At 46.1% G+C, this 21,636-nt stretch overlaps 1 protein-coding gene across 2 annotated transcripts in view; it reads right to left on the bottom strand.

Moving 5' to 3' along the window:
* The window catches only part of LOC135902121 (tyrosine-protein phosphatase non-receptor type 7-like), a 138,208-nt gene that overhangs the window by 105,908 nt on the left and 10,664 nt on the right, over positions 1 to 21,636 (bottom strand). For both annotated transcript variants that reach the window (XM_065432050.2, XM_065432049.2), the window contains exons 2-3: positions 11,909 to 12,039; positions 5,753 to 5,938 (exon numbers count right to left, since the gene is read on the bottom strand). In XM_065432050.2, the coding sequence (XP_065288122.1) occupies positions 5,753 to 5,938; positions 11,909 to 12,039 (317 nt within the window). The remainder of the gene's footprint in view (positions 1 to 5,752; positions 5,939 to 11,908; positions 12,040 to 21,636) is intronic.

Raw genomic sequence — 21,636 nt, 5'->3', positions numbered from 1 at the left:
AAAGTATAGACTCTCAATAGGGATTGTTCTGAAGGCACCTGCGGCCAGATGAATACACAGGTAGCACACGGGATCCACCATAGTCCAAACGTGATCGAACAAGGCTCTTGTAGAGGTTCAATAGGCAATAGGGTGAGGTCATCTTAACAATGAAGAGCGTGAGGCTGTGTATGCCTCCTTGAGGTACACTAGCTTCTTGTATAAATGGACGGGACAATACATTGCCAATTCTGACTCGGAAAGTATGGTTGGAGAGGTAGCTTTCTATAATATTAAGCATACCTCCTCGTATGCCCATCTCTAACAGGTCTCGCAATATCCCCTAGCGCTATGTCGCGTCTTATGCCTTTACCATATCAAGGAATAGAGACAAGTACGACTTGTGTACAAATGCATCACGGATGTTTGCTTCAATGGGCACGAGACGGCCGGCTGTAGATTGGCCTTCCCTAAAGCCCCATTGAAATGGGTAAAGAATATTGCTGGACTCTAGAAAACATACAAGATGGCGATTGATAATTTTCTCAAAAAGCTTACAAAGGCAACTCGTAAGGGCTATAGGACAGTAAGTGGTCAGCAATGAAGAATCTTTACCATGCTTCAAAACTAGGATAACAATAGCTTCTTGCCATTTAGATGGAAGATACCCAGCAGACAAGACAGTATTGAAGAGTGGTAGTAGTGTGATTTGGTGGCAGGTGGAGGTGCTGAATCACATCATACATGATTCTATCGGGGCCCGGGGCAGAGCTCTGACAAGCAGTCTAGGAAGCTTTAAGCTCGGCAATGCTAAAAGGATGGTTATAAGGATCATTTCGGCTACATTTCTAGTTCAGTGGCTTACATTCTTCTATTCCTTTATATTTCAGGAAGTTCTCCAAATAATGGGTGGAGCTAGACACACGCTTGAAGTTCACCAAGAGCGTCGGCCTGGTCTTCGAACTTGCTTTCTTCATTCACTAGGGGCAACAGATGGATTTGTTGCCCCTTAAGCCTCCTTAGCCCGTTGCATACTTTTGCCTCCTGTGTGTATGAATAAATACCAGAGAGGAACCTTTCCCAGCTTGCCCTCCTAGCTAGCCATCGTGTCCACCTTCCCTGTGATTTATTGTTTTTGAATTCGATCAGATTTTCCGCAGTTGGGTATCGATGCAGTATGCCCCATGCTTTATTTTGTTTGTTCTGCAACTTCTTGCACTCATAGTTTCACCACGGTATTGTCTTTTGGATGAGCTACCACTTGATTGTGGAATGAATTTACTTGCTGCGTTGTCTATATTAAAATCAGTGATAAGATGTCGTGATAAGTAAGTCGATTCCTTAAAATGAGTCCGTATGGTGGAGGCTAGTGTCCACCGAGGGCCATGTGGAGGGCATTCGTATTGATGTATTAACTTTAACATTGTAGGGGAGTGATCCCTCAAAGAGGGATTTTTGGTTACATTCCACTGCAAGTCAGGGAAAATTGAAGCAGAGCCGAAAGACAGGTTTACTGATGAATATGAATTATGATGAAGATTATAATAGGTTGGATCCTTCTTAACGAAGAAGCATAGGCCAAATTTTACAAGAAAATTTTAAATGAAACAACCTCTTGTGTTGTATCGTGAGTCTCCCCACATCATGTTGTAGGCATTAAAATCTGATCAATTAGGTTATAAAAATCACTTTTTCCAAAATGATAATTTGAGGGTAGGTACACAGGACATACAGTAATCAATTTATCAAAAAGAATTGCCCAAACTGACACTGCCTGAAGGAGCGTCTGAAGGGCGACATGCTGACATGCTATGGACTTGACAACTACTGCTACACCGCCAGACGAGGCTTTCGCCTCATCACGGTCTTTACGATAGATGATGTACTGGTGAAAAAAGCTTGCGTGTGTGGTTTTCAAATGTGTCTCTTGAACACATAGCAGCTTTAAGAGAAGAAGATTAGCTCACGGGCCCTTTCTAGACGCAAGCTTTCCAGTTCTAGCTGCAGCCACGAAGGGGGTGGATGGCGTCACTGGTGACTCGCTGCGTGTGGGCTGGACAGCTACCAGAAGCCACTGTGTCGCTGCCTCCTGATGGGCCGTATTGGCAAAGCTGCTCTTGGGCAGTGTAAAGGATGTTGCCAAACGGCATGGACGCTGAGAGGTCATTTCCCTTCCTAGAATTGGGGGAGGTCGCCGTTTTCGGGCTTAGCCGAGAGTAAAGCCAGCCGGGCGCTTTGGTAATGAGTCGGGAGACGCTCTTTGACGGCAAATAGCCCGCGCCGACGCGTCGGGACATTTTAACCTGTCACGCGTGCAGGCAAAGCGTCGTTAGGGCGTCTATGGTCATGCCGGGGGGGTACAAAGCGGCAGCTTAAAACCCGAGGGATCGGTGACCCGACGCGCAGTCTCTTGAAAGGTAGGCTGGCGCCACCGAGACAAATCCATCGGTGCACTTAGCTTTGCGGGCCCGCTGGACGAGACGAACAATGGACAAGATGGCATTGTTAATCGGCGGGCGCACGTCGGCAGGGGTGTCCTTTGCGGCACGCAGTGCGCGATGGGATTAGTTAAGGCGCGAGGACGGGGCAACGCAGATGGCCGTTTCCCCGTAAGTGTTTTTCAAGGTGTCGGGAGACTTTTCCATATATGTCCCGGAGGCGAAACGGTTGGGATGTTATTTGTTTATTTGTTGTTTGGTGGTTACTGTCTCTCCCTCTATCTCTCTGAATGTTCCGAGGAACGCAGGGAGAGGGTGAGAGAGAGTGTGCCCAATGGGTGACAGCCCAGTTGACCCAATCAGGTCACTGGGGTGTCGTGATTTGCCGTGAGGGGATTCGGGAGGGGCAACCGAAGGTTTAAAACCGGGCTCCCAACCTCTCACAGGGGTTCCGGGCGCAAGAAAGGTGCTCTGCACTTTCGGCTCTGCCGAGTTAAGGCGCCGGTCCCAGTGTAACCCAAGCGTCTTGACGTACGAACGGTGCTATGTACTATCGGCTATGTCGAGTTGATACGTCGGACCCACTGTAAATAGCTGTCAATGTATATAATGTGTACATAAAGTCTATTCTCCAAGTTCAACGTCTATGGCGTTCCATCTCTGATGGAAGAGGAGAAACGGCGACAGCTGAAGCAAAGTTTTCTCTACCAAGTAAGCTGGTTACGCCAGCTTGGAGGCACTCTGTGCCACGAAAGTAAGAAGAGAAGGTAAAGAAAATTCACTGGCAGGTATGATACCCACCTACGTGCCTCCTTGAAAGATATATTTTCTTTGACTTTGATTGTGACGATTTCTTTCTATCTCTTCCAAGATGGGCAGGACCACGAGTACGTGGCATGCTTGGCATCGCGGTTGACACAATGTGGAGTCTTCTAGTACATTTCAATGGAATGTTCATGCTCACTACAGTTGGCACAAATCAGCCGGCCTCGAAAGTTCTGTGAACTGTGGCTGAACCTTTGGCCCTTGATGAATCTGAGAGGATTGGGCACGTATGGCCTAACATGAAGTTTGACATACCCAGCCTCGACGGACTCGGGCAGGACACTTGATCCAGGATCGCTGCCTGGATTTCTTTGCTGTTGCACCTCATCTTAATCAGTTTAACGTTTATGACATTCTGCTCACTAAAGCTCTGCAAGAGTTCTGCAGCAGTCAGCTACAACAAATCATCACCTGAGACAGTGCCGCGGTTGGTGTTCACTTTTTGATGTGGGTTTACTGTTATCGGAAGTCTCCAGTTTAAATTAGATTACGCAGTTTCTCATAGTTTCTGGTCGCAGGGCTTCCAAAGAAGACCACCTTTTGCCATCCTCGATGCTTCATACCATGGACCAAAAAACTTCTGTCAGAGACTTCGAGACAAGGAAAGGTGAAATTGTTCTTACTGGTCTGTCTGCTTTTTCACAATGAATCACATGAAATCGAGGAAAGTTCTGCATTTGGCGACCAAAAAGCTTGAAGACATCTTCGGTTGACCCTCGTTTATTAGGGTGACCAGAAAGTTTGAGAAAAGTGCTGTCTATTAGCACAGTGGGGTTTTTGGCAGCGATGACAACCACCCACCAACAAGCCCAACGTGTGGACATGACAGGGGTTCCTGCAAGAGAAGCTCTGCCAACGCCGGCTGTACGTCGCCATTGTAGCCAAATACAGCATAACCAAGATTGGTTGGCCACACAAGGTTAACCTTGCCGCTGAAAAGCTCGGAAGTGAGAAGAAGTGAAGAGACAACAGGAAAGATGAAAAATCTAGAGAGAAAGGAGAAGATTGAAGGAGAGAACAGGAAACGGTGAGTGCCAATTTCCTCCAGGTGGGTCAGTCTGGAGATACCGTCTATGTGAAACAGAGGGCAAAGAGGTGTGTTGCCTTTGCTGGGGGGCCTTGAAGGTCCGAACGCGCCCAGCATCAGCTCAACCCTGAAGATCCCCTTTTCCCCAGACACGGCTAAGTCGCACACAGCTACAGGCAGGACGGTCCAACCCTCATGTGCTCGGGTACGTGGTGTCGCAACACACCAAATGCCTGCTGACGCAGACTCCCCTGCAGGGGCCAGAAAGTGACAATTTACTATTAGGATGAGTTCATTCCCCGAAGTTTCTTTATGTCGTTATTTTTTTTAAATTTTACATTAGCAGGCAACTGATGCAGTTGCAGTTGCCAAGCAATTTCTTGGACATCATTTTGATGCTGCCACTAACTCCCATTAGTCCCCTTGTGTGTGTGTCCCCTTGCGTGCGTGGAAAAAAGGAGGTGTGGACCAGACGTGAGCCACCTTTGTATGAAATATTTAGGCCCCCATCTAGGTGTGCTGCTTTTACACAAGCATATATACGGTAATTCAATTTATATCAGCAAAGTGAACTGCAAAGACTGCTTGTGTCTGCAGTCTACTTTTGTTAATTTGACCCTGATGGGACCAGGCAAAATTTATCAAATTATTCGGTGGGTCAAATTAAACAAGATGAAATATATATATATATATATATATATATATATATATATATATAACACACACCACTGATTCATTTGGCAGTATTTGCTTGAGTCTAACACACACTCGAATCAACTGCAAGGTTCTGTGTGTCCAAAGCAATGAACGCACAATTAACAAAAAATGTTCAATTGCACCATGCAGGTCATTTTTGGCCGAATTTCCTTAGAAAACAGAAGGTGCATGTTAAGATTAGGTAAATACTGTAATCAGACATTTTGAGGTGCTGTCTCTGCTTCAAAATCTTTCTAGGGTAAGCCGAAAATCTGCGTTTTCGCTGGAGATAACATATTTTCAACGCAGTCACTGTTTCCTAAGTTGCACCGAGACAGATGCTGCCACTAAAGGGGTCATTATCGGAGTCACCATATAGGTCAGGCTTCAGGATCGAAATAATGAACGTTTGGGCCCATAGAAATGCATAGGTGCCCGCTGGGACCTTGGGACGATATCGAATTAACCAAAAAATCGAATTAACCAGAGTGGAATAAACGGAATTCTACTGTATTTACTATGCCATGAGTGGTTTATTGATTAGCTTGCATAAGACTGACACATTTCTTTAAACCATTTTGTATATTGGATTCTGGGTATACCAAACTATTTTGTGATCCCCGCACTGTTTGATACATTGATGTTCAACTGTATTCATCTTTAGTGACCTTTTCAGAAGCTTTCTCTTTCTTGAAGTGTGAGGACTGACTTATTGATTGGCTGTCTGTCTCAGTGACTGACAGTGTGCCAACCCTACATGACCACTTGGAGGACAGTGCTTACTCACAGGACAGAGTCCAGCAAAAAGCAACAGCAGCACGGCTGCCAGGCCCAGGGCGAGGAGCCAAGCCGTTCGTGCCGACGGGTGGGCTCCAGCTGGTGTATCCCAGGGGGGTGTCGGCCGAACATCTCTCTGAGCCCCAGCCAGCAGTGTGTCCGAATCGTCACCCTTGTGGTCGGGCATCGTAACAGGCTGCACAAAAGAAATAGGTGCCAATGTAAAGTACAGGTCATTTCCTTTTATTACTTCAAAGTCTCTTCTGGGGATGTTATGTAAGCAGTTGGAATCCTAATGAAAGTAGCATTCATTGGGAACATTACCTGGTTTGCAGTAGGCATCTTTGGTAGTAACTAACCCAGGGTGTCTACCAAGTCGACATTCCCAAATTCCCAGAATTTTTCAGGTTTTCCCCAAGTGGCTTCGTGAAATTCCCTGAGTGACAGAGAACTTGGTTTTATTTCAAGACGGGCTGACACCATGTCACCAGATGCTGTTACTCTCTAATAAGTATCTTAAAAACAAAGAAAAACTACTGAATCCAGTTTTAATATTAAGGAGTAGTATAAATAAAACAGAAGGGAGGGGTTAGTGAAATGCATAGCAAATAAAATACCTACGAAAAAAGGTAAAATCCATTGCGAATTGACTAGAACATACTAAAATACAAATAAAAAGGAGACGTATGTAGAAGCAAACATTTTCAATAAGAGCTATTTCTATCAATTGATAGCAAGCTCATTCATATGAGGCCAGAACTTTCTCACAAGTAATATTCTCTCTCTCTCAGAACAGCTTTTAAGTAAACCTCAACTGTTCTCGCATACTCTCAGCCTGCGCACAACGCCTCAGTGTTGCGTTTTACTGCTTTAAAGAGTTTATTTTGTTTGCACAGGGGGCACCTGCATCTCGGTATCGGCCAACACTTCATTTTTGTGCGAGCTCAAGCTCCTTCAACTAAGCAGTGGCACGCTTCCTTTCCTGTTCATTCTTCTATGCGTAGGTCCTTTCTGTTCTCGTCTTCCTTCTGCCATATGTTCGCCTCGCAGACTATTTGAAGCATCCTCTTGGTCAGTTGTACAGTCAACATCCTATTTCTCGGACTCCCTAGGGGCCGCGAAAACGTCCAAAAAATAGGGCAGTTTGAAAAAATGAATGCATATATTTTACTGCCCTTAGCAGGCCCCATAAATTTTGGTTATACTCTGGAAGTTGTTACGTCTCCTCTAGTGAGCGTTCTGCCGCAAAAAAAATTTCATATCGGCTCATTATTAGCCGAGATAGAAATATTTTAGTGCCACGATTTCAGTAGGTGAGCTCCACTGCCAAGCAAGACACTCTCTCTACTCACCCCATCTAACCTCTGCAAGCGAAATTCCTTCCCTGCGTTCTCCCACACTGGACCTCGACGTTCGCATGATACATACAAGGACCCTGCCTTCATTTTTTTTCCACCTCAGTTGTTTTTCTGTTTTTGTGATGCTGTGCACTTGCACTGACGGTGTCACACACGAGCTGTTGTGATTGTCTCGTTTCGCGCAGTGCACGATTTTGCGCACTGTGTACGAGTACACCTGACTAGCTGTGTAAGTCAGTCTTACACAAATACCAAGGCAGACAAGCGGATCACAGAGCATGATCCCGCGCTTTCAGTGTCTGCGGGCGATTGCACGACGTGGGAACAAGCAGATGAAACGGAAGTGCATCTCTCCTGCTACGGTGTGAAGTAAAACAAGAACATGCAGACATTCGGTTGGTGTGTTTTATTATTTCTCTAAGCTTTATTTCGTCTATTCAAGCAACATATTACACAAATAACAGATGTTGCCTTGAATATTTCTTGAAGTCATGTGTCACCACAGGCGATGTCACAGTGCAAACACGTGTACGTAGGCGCACTAGCACGTGTACGTAGTCCTCTGGCTTGGTGCGCAGCGGCCGCGAGATGAAGGGAAAATGGCGTCTTTTGAAGGGAGGGAAAATGAAGGGGAAAGGTCTTTCCGCGGTGTGTGGCGATGCAATACATTGCAAACACGACTGTTATCACGCAATGCATGCTCTGCACTTGTCAGCTCAAAATGGCCAGACCTGGCGAGGGGTCCTTTTGGACTCAAATCGCCACAGGCACATACGAAAAAGCTCTCAATGCCTTTCAGTATACTTATTAGGCGTCAGGCAGGGAGATACGATCTCTCCAATGCTATTCATGGCGTGCTTACAGGAGGTATCCAGAGACCTAGATTGGGAAGAATTGGGGATAAGAGTTAATGGAGAATACCTTAGTAACTTGCGATTCGCTGATGATATTGCCTTGCTTAGTAACTCAGGCGACCTCACTGACCTCGACAGGCAAAGCAGAAGGGTGGATCTAAAAATTAATCTGCAGACAACTAAAGTAATGTTTAACAGTTTCAGAAGAGAACAGCAGTTTACAATAGGTAGTGAGGCACTGGAAGTGGTAAGGGTATACATCTACTTAGGGCAGGTAGTGACTACAGATCTGGATCATGAGACTGAAATAATGGGCTGGGGTGCATTTGGCAGGCATTCTCAGAACATGAACAGCAGGTTGCCATTATCTCTCAAGAGAAAAGTGTATAACAGCTGTGTCTTACTAGTACTCACGTACGGGACAGAAACCTGGAGGCTTACGAAAAGGGTTCTACTTAAATTGAGGACAACGCAACAAGCTATGGAAAGAAGAATGATGGGTGTAACGTTAAGGGATAAGAAAAGAGCAGATTGGGTGAGGCAACAAACGCGAGTTAATGACATCTTAGTTGAAATCAAGAAAAAGAAATGGGAGTGGGCAGGACATGTAATGAGGAGGGAAGATAACCGATGGTCATTAAGGGTTACGGACTGGATTCCAAGGGAAGGGAACCATAGTAGGGGGTGGCAGAAAGTTAGGTGGGCGGATGAGATTAAGAAGTTTGCAGGGACAACATGGCCACAATTAGTACATGACCGGGGTAGTTGGAGAAGTATGGGAGAGGCCTTAGCCCTGCAGTGGGCGTAACTAGGCTGATGATGATGATACTTATTAGGCATATTGGTACTCTTACTATGACAGAAGATTGCGGGTGCATGTGTGCATAATTATGGAATGCATACTGTCTCCCGTGACTATTGCCCATTTCAATACTTGTTATGCTTCACTGCGTGGCACTATTGTATTAAGGCGAAGCTGACTTTTGAGAATCTGCATTATGCAACGCGTTGTGCTTTACGAACAATAAAACCGGTGTTCAGCAACAGGACGAGTGAAGGGACATAGACAACGCTATTGTTGTCTGTGTGATCTGGTGCTCTCGCATGCAGATCCGCGAACGGATCTGTGTGCGAGAGCGCCAGTTTGAGGCGGCGAGGTAATCAAAATGGCGGCGGTGGTGGCTTTGATTAATGCGATTTCTGACCTACGGTCATGGCAAGAAGTCTGGAAAATCGGATGGCAAAGGGTTCTTGTGTCTGGAATTTTAGATGTGCTTATACACTGACTCTATGAGGTACGAGATGGTGCCGCGAAGCTGTCTGAATCATCAGGCGTTCGGGAAGCGGATCGTTGACTGTACACTGGCAACTCCTCCAGCTAACGACACGGCGTCAAAGTAGTTTCTTCACGATTCCTCTCTGTTACTCGAGCCAGCAATACCACGACTTTCATTCTCTTTCAAAAAAATTACACCCATTTTCCCTGATACAAGCACAGATTCCCTGAGTTTTCCCTGAGTATTTCCAGACTATTGAAAATCCCTGAGAATTCCCGGTTGGTAGACACCCTGCTCTGGCAGAAGAGACGGTCTCATCTGCATTGAACAAATCCTTGGCACTGTATTTTTCTAGCCGCTGTCCAACGTTTGTCTCCACCCACGCCACTGCAACTTCGCGGTCGACAGACTGCGCTTCCCCGCTGACAGCCCTGCCGACGATGTCGTGGCGCTCCTTGAAAAGCTGCAGCCAGCCAACACTCACCACAAGATTATCGTGCCCCATGATGCACGCGAAGTCCCTCGCTTTGTCCCGCAACAGTGCCCCCTCACAGGAGTGCCGCTTGCTTTTGCGACCAAAAACCACTTGAAGACCACCTTCTCCACAGCTTTGAAAGCGGGGGCTCACAACTTCTTTCTGTCACCTTTTACGTCACGTGTGACCGCACCAGTCACAGCTTCTTTGATGTGCCAAAATATTCGGCCCCTTTTCTCTTCTTCATGCCGGACTTGACGGCTTTCAGCATAGCCACCTTGCCGTTGCCATCCTCCATCTCCTTTCTGGCGGCCGTAACTTGCACGAATGAACCGATAGAAACACTCATATCCTTGATGTGCATGCAGGCAACAACAAGCAACAACAAAACTGCAGTTGGCGCTGCCCCACGCATGTAGCAGAAGAGCGGGCGGTCCATCAGTTCCACAGGAAAGGGGAGGCCAGGAGGCGCGCACGTTGCATGCTATAAGACATTTACCTGACGGGTAACGAAATGGTCAGTAAATGTTCATTGTGGAAGAAAAAAAAAAGAAAAGGTACGTTATACCCATTGCGAGGAAATTTTAGTTTCGTTAAAAAGAGGTTTTCAATTCATAGGCACCTATTAAAATTTCAAGGGGAATTACAATTGCTTCATTATATCCATTAGTTCGTTACATCATGTCTCGTTATAACAGGGTTTTACTGTACATGACGGTTTTTGTTGGTGGCACTACAGTGCGTCACTACATACATCACTTCAATGCCAAGTGCATTAAGGTTGACAGTCATCCTGGTATTATTTCTGCCGGAAATTTTTGTTTGCAATGTTGCCCAGTATGCATAGAAGGCGGACTTTCTACATTAGAGAGCTGTTTTGTCAATGCTGTTGTGTACAGTATGCTAGCATAAAGTGATAACTGTTTGTTTTTTTGTCTTTACATGCATTTAGCTTAAATATTCTACTTGTGCAGCCTGCTCACTCCTGCACTCCAGTGAGAGCATGATAAAGATCACAGTATAAATAAAATATATAAATGCACTATTCATGAATTCACAAACCGATAAGCCAGAAATGTTAAACAAAAACAAATGAATTAGTGAGCCAAGAAAGACAAAAGAAATTCAAATGAGTTGGAGGTTCACAGGAAGATGAAGAATGAATGGGTGCATAAGCTATAATGAAGTAAACCCCCCCCTAAAGGGGGAGTTTACTTCATTGTCCTGGCCCACCCTGGTCTGCTGGACAGGTGGTGTCTCCTGCCAGCGCCTCATCGCTGCTCGTCAGCATGCCAGATGGGGCCATGTGGCACAGACATGCCGACAATGTCAGGCCTCGCCTCGGGACCTGGCCAGCACCCACGATTGCCACTGAGTTCCAGCCCGCAGGAAAACTAGCGGCAGCACCAGTCGCTTCCAGCGGAGTACCACCCAACTCAGAGGCGGCAACCGTAGCCAGTGGTGCAGCACCCGTTGGACCGGTGTCGAGCCCAGCACCACTCGCAAGGCCGACCACTACGAACCTGTCAACACCGGTGCACAGGCGGAGTACTCGACGGCGGAGCCCACCAGACCGTTACTCGCCTGGGTAGCAGGCACAGTCAACCCAGCTAGGGTGGAGGCAGAGCCTCATAGTGTGAACATGGACGTTTGTTTTTTCTTTAACAAACAAACTGGGTGTAAGGGGGTGTAGCAAGTATGTGACGGCCCCTCGGGCATAATCTTGGTTCGCCCGCCAAGCTCGGTGGCCTGCTAAAGCTCGGCAGGCAACATTGGTCACCGCACCACAATAAACACCGACGAGCACGGCTGCTCGCCGGTCAGTCATCGTTCAGCACCACCATGCCACGGAGCGTCTGGCTAACGGAGGGCGCCACAAGACCTCCCTTGTTCACGACCCGGGGTGGATCGTGACAGGGGTGTCAGAAGGCACAGGGTTGTGCTGATGATTCTTCCCAACTGGAAATGTCAAAAACAAAGGATCTCTATGGGTAAGCAGAAATGCCTGTTTGAATGTGTGACTCAAGCAGCACGTCTTGTCCTATTGCTGGGATCACTTGTCTGTCAGATAATAGGTCAATGCTTTCAGTTCAAAATGAAAAGATGCACACAAAGTTAGTGGTTCCCGCAATCAGAGTTTATACTGTGAAAACGCCTACGCATCACAAAAAAAGAGTGTGCGGCATGAACCAACCAACACACCACATTCTCCGTGTGCTCAGGTGCCAAGAGTCCCTCGAGCATTGTCGAGGACAAGGTGCCGCTGTCAACTTGGAGCCCCTGGAGCCAGGGGCGGCCTCCATTCTTGCTTCCAAGGCCGGCAGCTGCGGAAGCTGCAAAGAGAACAGGGAGCAAGGTTGACTGATTAATCGATTGGGTTCAGTGTCTTAATGCAATATGGGTGTCACATGGGCACTTTCTATTGTGATTGAGCACGACTGGGATTTCAAAATCGCAATCGGCATCCTTCTGCAACCTGCATAAATGAACCAATCACCAGCGAGAAATTCGACCCTGATCAGACAGGATTGCAACTGAAAGTGCATTGTGCAACACCTTTATGGCATAGGGGTTCTGAGGAACAACAGTGGAGGGCTAAAATTATGGCAACCACCTGGCTTTTTGCTGAGAACACACTACCTAATTTTGGAGTTCATTATGTATGTGCAATTCCGCTTCACAGCTGTCTCATGCTCCAGGTCTATCGACTGGTCTGCAGTATCCTGCACACTAACAAAATCTAGCCGAGTGGTGAACCACAGATGAACAGCCAATCTCTTTTGCCTGCCGGCATATTGGTCCCATTGCTTGCCATTGTAGCAACCGTACCGTCTTCTCCCCTCTGAGACCACCATTTAACAGTTATTATCACCCCCATTCTTATTCTGCTGAATGGGCTGGGGTGTGTTTGGCCAGCATTCTCAGATCATGAACAGCAGGTTGCCATTATCCCTCAAGAGAAAAGTGTATAATAGCTGTGTCTTACCAGTACTAACCTATGGGGCAGAAACCTGGAGGCTTACGAAAAGGGTTCTACTCAAATTGAGGACGACACAACGAGCTATGGAAAGAAGAATGATAGGAGTAACGTTAAGGGATAAGAAAAGAGCAGATTGGATGAGAGAACAAACGCGAGTTAATGACATCTTAGTTGAAATCAAGAAAAAGAAATGGCCATGGGCAGAACATGTAATGAGGAGGGAAGATAACCGATGGTCATTAAGGGTTACGGACTGGATTCCAAGGGAAGGGAAGCGTAGCAGGGGGTGGCAGAAAGTTAGGTGGGCGGATGAGATTAAGAAGTTTGCAGGGACGGCATGGCCACAATTAGTACATGACCGGGGTTGTTGGAGAAATATGGGAGAGGCCTTTGCCCTGCAGTGGGCGTGACCAGGCTGCTGCTGCTGATGATGATGATCACCCCTAACAGAGCGAGCGTCATTACCAGCCTCCACTGGCACCACAAATGCCAAACAATGACTCTCATACCCCTTGAAACAGTCCCTTGTCGTTATTCGAGTGCCACCAGTCCCGTTCACCACCAGCTGTTCCACCATCGTCCGCATCACTGCAGGCTCGTTGCCTACCATGCCCGATGCAGTCCCGATGCCCCTCTTCAGAAAACTAAGCAATGCAGCTTCTGGAGGTGACGTTGCATTGATGACTCGACCGCAAAACCCTTTGACCACTTTGCCGATGATGCTTTTGTTTGCCGTTTTGTAACAATGCCCTAACAACGTTATAGTCGGCTTAGACTTTTGATCGTCCCACTCAGCCTTCTTTGATTGCACGTCTAGTGTCATTCAGCTTGAACTGCCCCAAGGCTGCTATAATCCACCAGTTACACAACCACGGGTATGTTCTCCCGCAGATATCCGCGTGTCGCCTCAAGCCACTACGTACGTCACTCTACTGTCATTCCCATCTGTTCCTGATGGCATTCATGTACCCATCGCTGACATACTGCTTGAAAGAAATTTGGCCATTCTCTGTACCATGCTCTTTGTTACAGGCAATCAGACTTTCCTCCCTCTCCTTAATTTTAACTGCTCAACTCAATTTCTTTCCAGAGGCATGTCTTTGGGTGACATCTCGCCTGTGAACGATTGCGATATCGGCTCTTAACGCCGAAATTCCGTCACTCTTTGCAGGATCCTCTGATTTGCTGACTCTCACAGACGAATTTACCAAGACGATTGCACCTGATCTTTTCCTGGTGCAAGCTGCTGACCACCGCCGTCTCTTAGAAACCTACCGCAACATTTTTTACCTTGACGGCCGCCCTTTAGCCCAGACATCGGTAGTCACTCATTGCATTTACACCGGAGACGCCAATCCAATATGCCACTGGCCGTACCGTGTTTCACATGCTGAACGACGAGTTGTACAATGAGAAGTTGATAAAATGTTGACTGAAGGTGCTATCCAGCCATATTGCAGTTCGTGGGTGTACCCTGTTGTCCTTGTCAAGAAGAAGAACGGCAGTTGGTGCTTTTTTGTGGATTACAGACACCTCAACACAATCACACGCTAGGATGTATACCCCTTGCTGCGTATTGCGGACGCCTTGGACTGCTTGCACAGGGCTACTGGATCTTGCCGTTGAGTGCGGGAGTTGGCCAACGTTGAGGAGGATTCTGAGAACTGAAGGTTTATTTACATTTACAGTAATAACACAAAGTAATGAACAGTCAAAGTCATCGACGGCTGGCAGCAAATTGGACGCTGTGGCCTGGGGCAAGAAGAACGAAGAAAAACTCTTCTCCCTGTCTCTCAAATTTAACCCCTTCGATCTCTCTGGGTCACGTCATTTCCGACCAATCGTCGAGCCAGCTCAGGTGTCGTCATTTTCCTCCAATGGTAGGCGCCCGTGCAAGTGCCGTCACATTCGGCCAATGGGGACGCTCCAAGGGCTCCATTGTCCGGGTGTTGACTTGCCTCCGGCGTTGCCTCCTCGCCTGGAAGCACTCAGCTGGAGGAGACGGGTTGTTCTCAAACGACCTTCCAGAGCCGAAAAACAGCTTTGCTTGGGACTAAGATCAACTACCTGGAACCGTGCCAGCCTCCCGTTGCACTTTCGGGAAGAGTCAAACGGGGGGGGGGGGGGGGGGGGGGCGACAATGGCTCGACATGCGGCGCATGAGGTGGGGGCTGCCAACCTGTCTGACGGGTCCAGTAACGTGGTGGACGCGCCCTGGCGCAGCATAATTGGAATGCGACGATGATTGGATGTGGTCGGGAACTTGAGTAATGCCAGGAAAAGGGTCCATAAAAGGGTCCGTAATGTTTTGCAGACGAGTGTGGTGATATGTGGCGTGTCTGTGACATCGGAGTATTGAGCATCGTAGCTGGGGAGGTTGGCTTTGAGCTGTGTATCCTGCAGGAGGATGATGGAGGGTGGAGGGTTTAGTGTAGGTAGGAACTGCTGCAGCTGCACTCACTTTCCCCTGAAGCTGCGGCAATCGCATTGTAATAGTGTAAGATTGGTGTGATTATTGTCCCTGTGCCGCCATAGTGAAGCGTGGGTGGGCAGTGCCTAGGAAGTGGAGTGCTTTTGGGGGAAACAGGGGGGATTGTGAAGGTGAAGTTGGGTACGTGATGTTGCAGGGCAGGTATGAGGGCCTCCTGTGTTTGTTCTCTGCTCTGTAGACGGAGGTCAAGTTGTGCGAGTTTTGTTTCGAAGGAACTTTTGATTCTAGTAAGGATAGACTCCATTTGAGTCTCTAGGCGTGTCATCATTGTTTCTGCGAAATTGGCGAGCTTGGCATCAATGCACGACTAGAATTCGACTAGCTTGGCTTTCAACATAGCCTCAAATTTGGCGTCGAGTGTTGCCTTTAGCGCCCTCACGGAGTTGAAGACATACTTCCTCTTGTTCTTCGAGCATAAGCTTTCCACCGCCTAACACCCACAGACAAATGGACTGGAGGAGCGGCTCAATTGCATGTTGACAGAAATGCTGTCGATGTACATTTCTGACGACCACAGTAATTGGGACAGCATGTTACTCTTTGTGACCTTCGCCAATAATTCGTCAAATCACAAGATCACTGGCTTTTTCCCCTTTTACCTACGGTTCGGCTGCCATAGTTCTTTGCCTTTTGATGCACTGCTTCCATCCTCGACGAACACTCCCACTGAATATGCTCAAGACGGGTTCACCCGGGCTCGCACGGCATGCTAGATTGCCATCTCTTGGCTCACTGAGTCTCAGGCCGCAGTGAAGATCCGGTACGACAGCCGACATCGGGACGTTTGATTTCCTCCTGGCTCCGTCATCCTCCTATGGACACCATCTCGCCGCATCGACTTGTATGAAAAGCTGCTGCCGCGCTACACAGGGCCCTACACAATACCGTGTCAGCTTGACGATGTGAACTACAAGATCACTCCTCTGGACTGGAGTGTCCCCACGGCCGTTGTACATGTGTCTCGTCTGAAGCCTTACTTTGCCGCAAGTTCACCACCCTTTAGTTAGTGCCGAGACGGCGCCTTTACAAGTGGGAGTTATGTTATGACGCAACCAAGAGTAGTGTCAGCCAGGAGAACACGATTTGACATGCAGAGGTGGAATCAGTCTTGACAGCCATCTTGTTTATGCATCGTTGTCCCCCGAGTAAATATTGTAAATATATCTTTATATGGGACTTCTGCAATGTAACAGTATTATGAAGCTTGAATGTGTTTACAGAAAGAAGGATTACCTAACCTATTTAAGACATAAAAACTTCACATGCCACCTGAATGATTCAAAGTACAATTTCCAGACACTGTGGGCTAGATGGAAGCTTAGATGGTTTATGCTCTTTTGAAACACCTTATCAAGTAAAATGAAAGTAAACAATGTTGAAATAATGAAATCTATTTCCGGTTGACTGACTTGCTGCAGCCACAGGCAGTTTCATCAGTTAATCCATACAAGAGTGGAATTCATTACTGCCCTGAGCTTTTGAAGCTGATAATTTCATCATAGAGGATCTATGTTTTTAATAGCTCTATTGCTATGGTGGTCAAAAAAGTTGCTGTCAGCCTAAAAATCTCTATGATACGTCATTACATAGTCCTACATGTCTGCGATGCATGCCAGAAGTTACAAAAAGGCATCATTTTTTTTTTATTGCAAAAAATTATTTTTTGAAATGTTCTACGCGAATCATGAAGACAGCTTAAATATTGAAGCCTTGCCAGCTGCAAGGAGGTATTGTCAATAAATTGAGCCTGACAAACTATTCAACAAACTGCGACTGGCTTTTTTTAATCAATACCAGGAGAAGCAATGTTAAGTTCCACAGCCTTGACTTCTATATTTTTCTTCTTTCCATTAATTAAAAAAGTGGACGTCGACCATGTTTGACCACATCAGCCTGAACAAGGCACACATGAATTTTATAGCCAAGCACGCTCAGGCTGTCAAACAGCAGTGACACACAACAAAAGACCTTTTGCATGCTCGTGTAGACTTTCACATGTAATTATGAAGGTGTTTTCTACTTGCATCGTTTCATAACATACTTTTGATTCCAGGGAGCAGGGTGAAAGCTGGATGTTTCTCTTAAAGTAAAAAAGAAATTTACTGATTACACTGGCATCTTTTAAAACGCTGTCTAAATGATATCAGCACTCCCTCTGGATTTGCTTGGTACATAGGTGCAAAAAATTTCTATTTATAAACTGCATGAAATGTACCTTTCAACTCTGCAGAACTCCTTGAATAAATTAACACGTAGTGATATTCGGTGTACATTGGCTGCATGGTCCACCTGGTACACACCAAGCACAAGCTGCATTGCTGAGAGCATGCATATCTTGGCAAGAAAATGCAGATCATGACACCGTTTCTCTGTCATCTGCATCCCAGGCCGGCAAGCTTGGCACACGTATGAGAAAAGCGGATGCTGGCACACAATTATTGTTTTTTTAAATTTAAGAAATAACACCTTTTGTAACTTCTCATATGCACAGCAAACGTGCAGAGCTTCCTTATCTAATGAGCTATCAGATATATTTTTAGGTCAACCACCAAAGCTATGTTTGTTACTTTGAACATGAACCTTCTAGCAAAAAATTTGAATTTTTCAGCTATACTATGTCAACAGAGTTACCATACTATATTTAATTCGTGCCTCCTAAATTTTCATGCATTCCTGCATTCTGCAATCAAACTTTGGAACTTGCTTTTGCCAGTGCCAAAAGCTTTGGAAGTATACAAATACTTGAAAAAATTGTCTTGCAATACACACCATTTGAATAGAACTTGAGACTGACTCCAACCAAATAACTGAATTTTATTAGCCCGACGTTTCGGAGCCCATTCGGCTCCTTCTTCAGGGGGTTGTTCTTCGGGGGGTGGCGGTGTGCCTCTTTTAAAGCGTCTTTTTTGAAGAAAGGAGGGGGGGGAACACGGGAGGTGGGGAGACACTCCACAGACGGAAAGGTGGGGGGGAACAAAAGGAAAGGGGGGTTTGTGTTGTTGACCGCTTCCAAGGAGCTGCGATGACCGGTGCTGGGTGGAGTGCTCACGAGGGTGCCCTTGATGGGCCGCGGGGGGGGGGGAGGTTACAGGGTCGCGCCGACGTTCTGTGTTGGTGAAACGAGCGGGAGTCTATCTGGCTGTGCGTCCTTTTCTTCTTTTCGTCATGTCGCCAAGGCCATGGACATAGACCGAGGGTAGGTTGCCCTTCACACGGTTTATGTTATTCTCCGTATTCTGAATGTGCCATGACTCCAGTAGTAGTCTCTTTCGCCAGTTCGTTTCTGTTTGAAGGATTTCAGTTTCCTTGAAAGCAATTTTGTGGTCGGCGACTTCAGAGTGTTCCGCGACGGCGCTGCGAATACGGTTGAATGTCCCGACGTCGTTCTCGTGTTGTCTGATCCTTTCTTTTAGATTTTTGGTTTCCCCGATGTACGACGCCGGACAGTCAGCACAACTGATTTTGTAGACGACGCCTTGAGCTTTTTCTTTTGGTGGACGATCTTGGTGGATGAGACAGGCAATTCTGTCGAAATGTTTAGCTTCACACCATTTGAATGCCTAGATAACGAATAGATTACACAATGTGCTTTTGAGAAAAAAAGAATGCCCTCAAGCTCAGCTGGGCAGAAAAGATAAATTGTTGCCAAAATGCCGCAAAATGTTTGGCATCAAAAATAAATGTGGAGAATAAGTTTTGAATTCCAACAAGCATTACAAACAACAAAGAAACGTTAAAAAAGAAACACTGGTTGAGTTGGCGTGGAATGACCCAGAACAGAGCGTGCATGTGTGTGGTCATTAGTGAAGGATAACACTGTACTTTTTGCCAAACACAAATTGTGCCATCTGGTGTTTGTGTAACATCTCTCTAGCAATGCCGTTGACACCAAATTCAGCCTGCCCGAGCGCTAGAATTACCTTTTCCCCGAAGCCCTCTAACCTCAGTGGTACAACACTGATGAGTCAACACAGTTGTGTGTCACCTGCTCCATCATGCTTGCGTAACAGTGAACTGCCCACCTGCCTCACTCGAACTGTGCATGAGTCATATGCAGCTACCTATTGCCTCATTCACAAAGCTGCCTGCCTCTAGTGAGCTCAGCTATGAATGAAATCTGCAACAAGAATTTCATACAGTTAAGCAGAGGGAAAGTAGTGCTGTGGTGCTGTTGCATGCATGGGAATGATAGGAAGTTTGGGTTGGTGTTTCTTTCTTGACGAACGAGGAGGCCCATTGGGTTTTCTGTCTGTCGCAATGGTTTACTTTCCACTACGACAGCATGCAACACACCATTTTTTGTCTATTATTCCATAACAACACCTTCTTGTCAAAATATAAGCGTGCTCACTACAGTGAGCAGTTATATCAAATGAGAACAGTATCACAAATGGTTCACTGAAGTTGGAGGAAGGAAATGAAAGTGTGTTCACTGTGCACCAGCTCAATCATATGGCAATCGAAACCGAACATGGCTCCAGCATCATTCATTCAAGATATCACCACGGTCTTTCTACACCTTTCTTCTGGTCATGAGACTTCCCCGAAAGTTTCATATAGGGACAGGTGGCACCAGAGACACTGGCATAAGTAGAAGGGGAACAATCTGCTACGTCACATGGCCAGGCTGTGCGATCATGCTAATTTTTCACAAGGAAAGGTGCCCCTCCATCATTTGTTTTCAACATGTTTGCAGAGTGAACATGCAATCGGAACTCTTGGCAAAATAATTTACCGTGCAATGCATTTGTGCTTTAGTTGTACACAGCACTGCTACCCGACATGGTCCCTCTTCCCCCCAAGTAGCCTTCCTCGCACAAACTGCATCGGTTGGCTCCATTTACACTTTGCATAGTTAGTTAGATAACTTAGTAATAATGTCACGTAGGTGACGGCGAGCTGTCTGGCAAGCAGGCAGACAGAAAGGAACGCTGTGTCGGCGGTAAACTTAGAGAGTTTATTGGGCGAACTTGTGCCCTAAAGCAAGCGAACAACTCGGTGACGGCGAAAGCCGCAAGCGCGCCTGTGGTGTCCGTCGGGCTGAGCCAGAGCAAGCGGTGGTCCCGTATTTATACATTTTGCTGCGGAACGTTTTACTTGCGTCCATGATCGAAACGCGTCAAGCGACGTGAGCTGCGCAGCTGCAAGCCGAAATATATGCATGTGGCAATATTCGGTTAGTTCAGCAAGTCGGTTATTTATTAATTGATTAGTATGTTTATTATATTAGCTTAGCTGTTAGGTAGGTTGTTAATTTAGTGAATAATTCTGTTAGTTTACTTAGATAAATTAGTTAAGCTAAATAACTTTTAGATTAGTTAATTAGTCTTGCTAGCTTAAATAATTAGTTTTAGTTCATTAGGCAATCATTTGGTTAGTGTTTAGTTATTCTCGAGTTTAGTTACTTAATTCGCTGCTTCAGTTAGCTCAATTAGTTGTGTGATTAGTTCAGTAGCAAGTTTAGTTAATATAGTTATTGGATTAATAAGTGAAATTAGTTTTCATAATTAGCTTCGTAATTAGTTTGGTGATAAGACAATCGAACTAGTTTAGTTAGGTTAGTTAAGTACCAGTTGATTAGTTTATATAGTTTGCTTAGATAATTAGCAGATATAGTTGAATAATTAATGAATTCAGTTAGCTTTGTAAGTTAGGTGAGTTATTCACTTCACTTGGGTACTAGTGAGTTAATTATTTAGCTAGTTTAGTGACTGACACGCAGGCATGCAGCAAATGTCAGGCATTGTTGCTATCACGAAGCATGCTGTCACTACATGGAGAGATGTACAGTGTAAAAACGGAAACACGAGCTGCTTAAAGCAGCAATGCAGACCTTTTACACGCACTACATAAAAGAATGACGTGAAGTAGCTCGATAGCCAGTTTTTAAAGACGGAGTAGCCCCAATTGTACCTTTGAATTATGAATTAGGCCACTGTTAGAAATGCAGGTTAACTTGGAAATGACAAGTCATTGCAGTTGTTTGAATATTGTTTGAGTTCAAGTTTTTTTATACTGTACAGAAAAAGGGCAGTGTTTTGCCCGTTGTGCCAACAATATTCACTCTCATAATGGCAGTTGACCCTTGCGCACAAGCAGGCACATGGGCCCGATACCTGTGGCATCTGTCAGACGTCTGCTCCGATGCCCTTTTACTTGTGCCAGCCCCATTGTGCGTCCAATGAGGGTGCTACATGAAGTCCTCCCAATACATAAAGCGAGAGTTTCGTAATGAGATGAAAAGTATTGAAGGACTCTGATATCACCCAGGCATCAGGCATAGGTTATCAAGTCAACAAAGCATTTACAGACTTATCGAAAGAAATCAATGATGCTAAACACACTATACTGTTGGAAAATCCATCACTCTTGACAAAGGTATTCTTAACAATCCTTCGTTGCTAGTCTAGCATCAGGTACACCTCGTGGCACTATCTTAGGTCTGCTTCTCTTAATATC

This window comes from Dermacentor albipictus, chromosome 3 (genome assembly GCF_038994185.2).
Source record: "Dermacentor albipictus isolate Rhodes 1998 colony chromosome 3, USDA_Dalb.pri_finalv2, whole genome shotgun sequence".
NCBI classification, from domain to species: Eukaryota; Metazoa; Arthropoda; class Arachnida; order Ixodida; family Ixodidae; genus Dermacentor; species Dermacentor albipictus.
The sequence above is the reverse complement of the archived record's forward strand: the minus strand, read 5'-3'. Positions and strand labels throughout refer to the sequence as shown.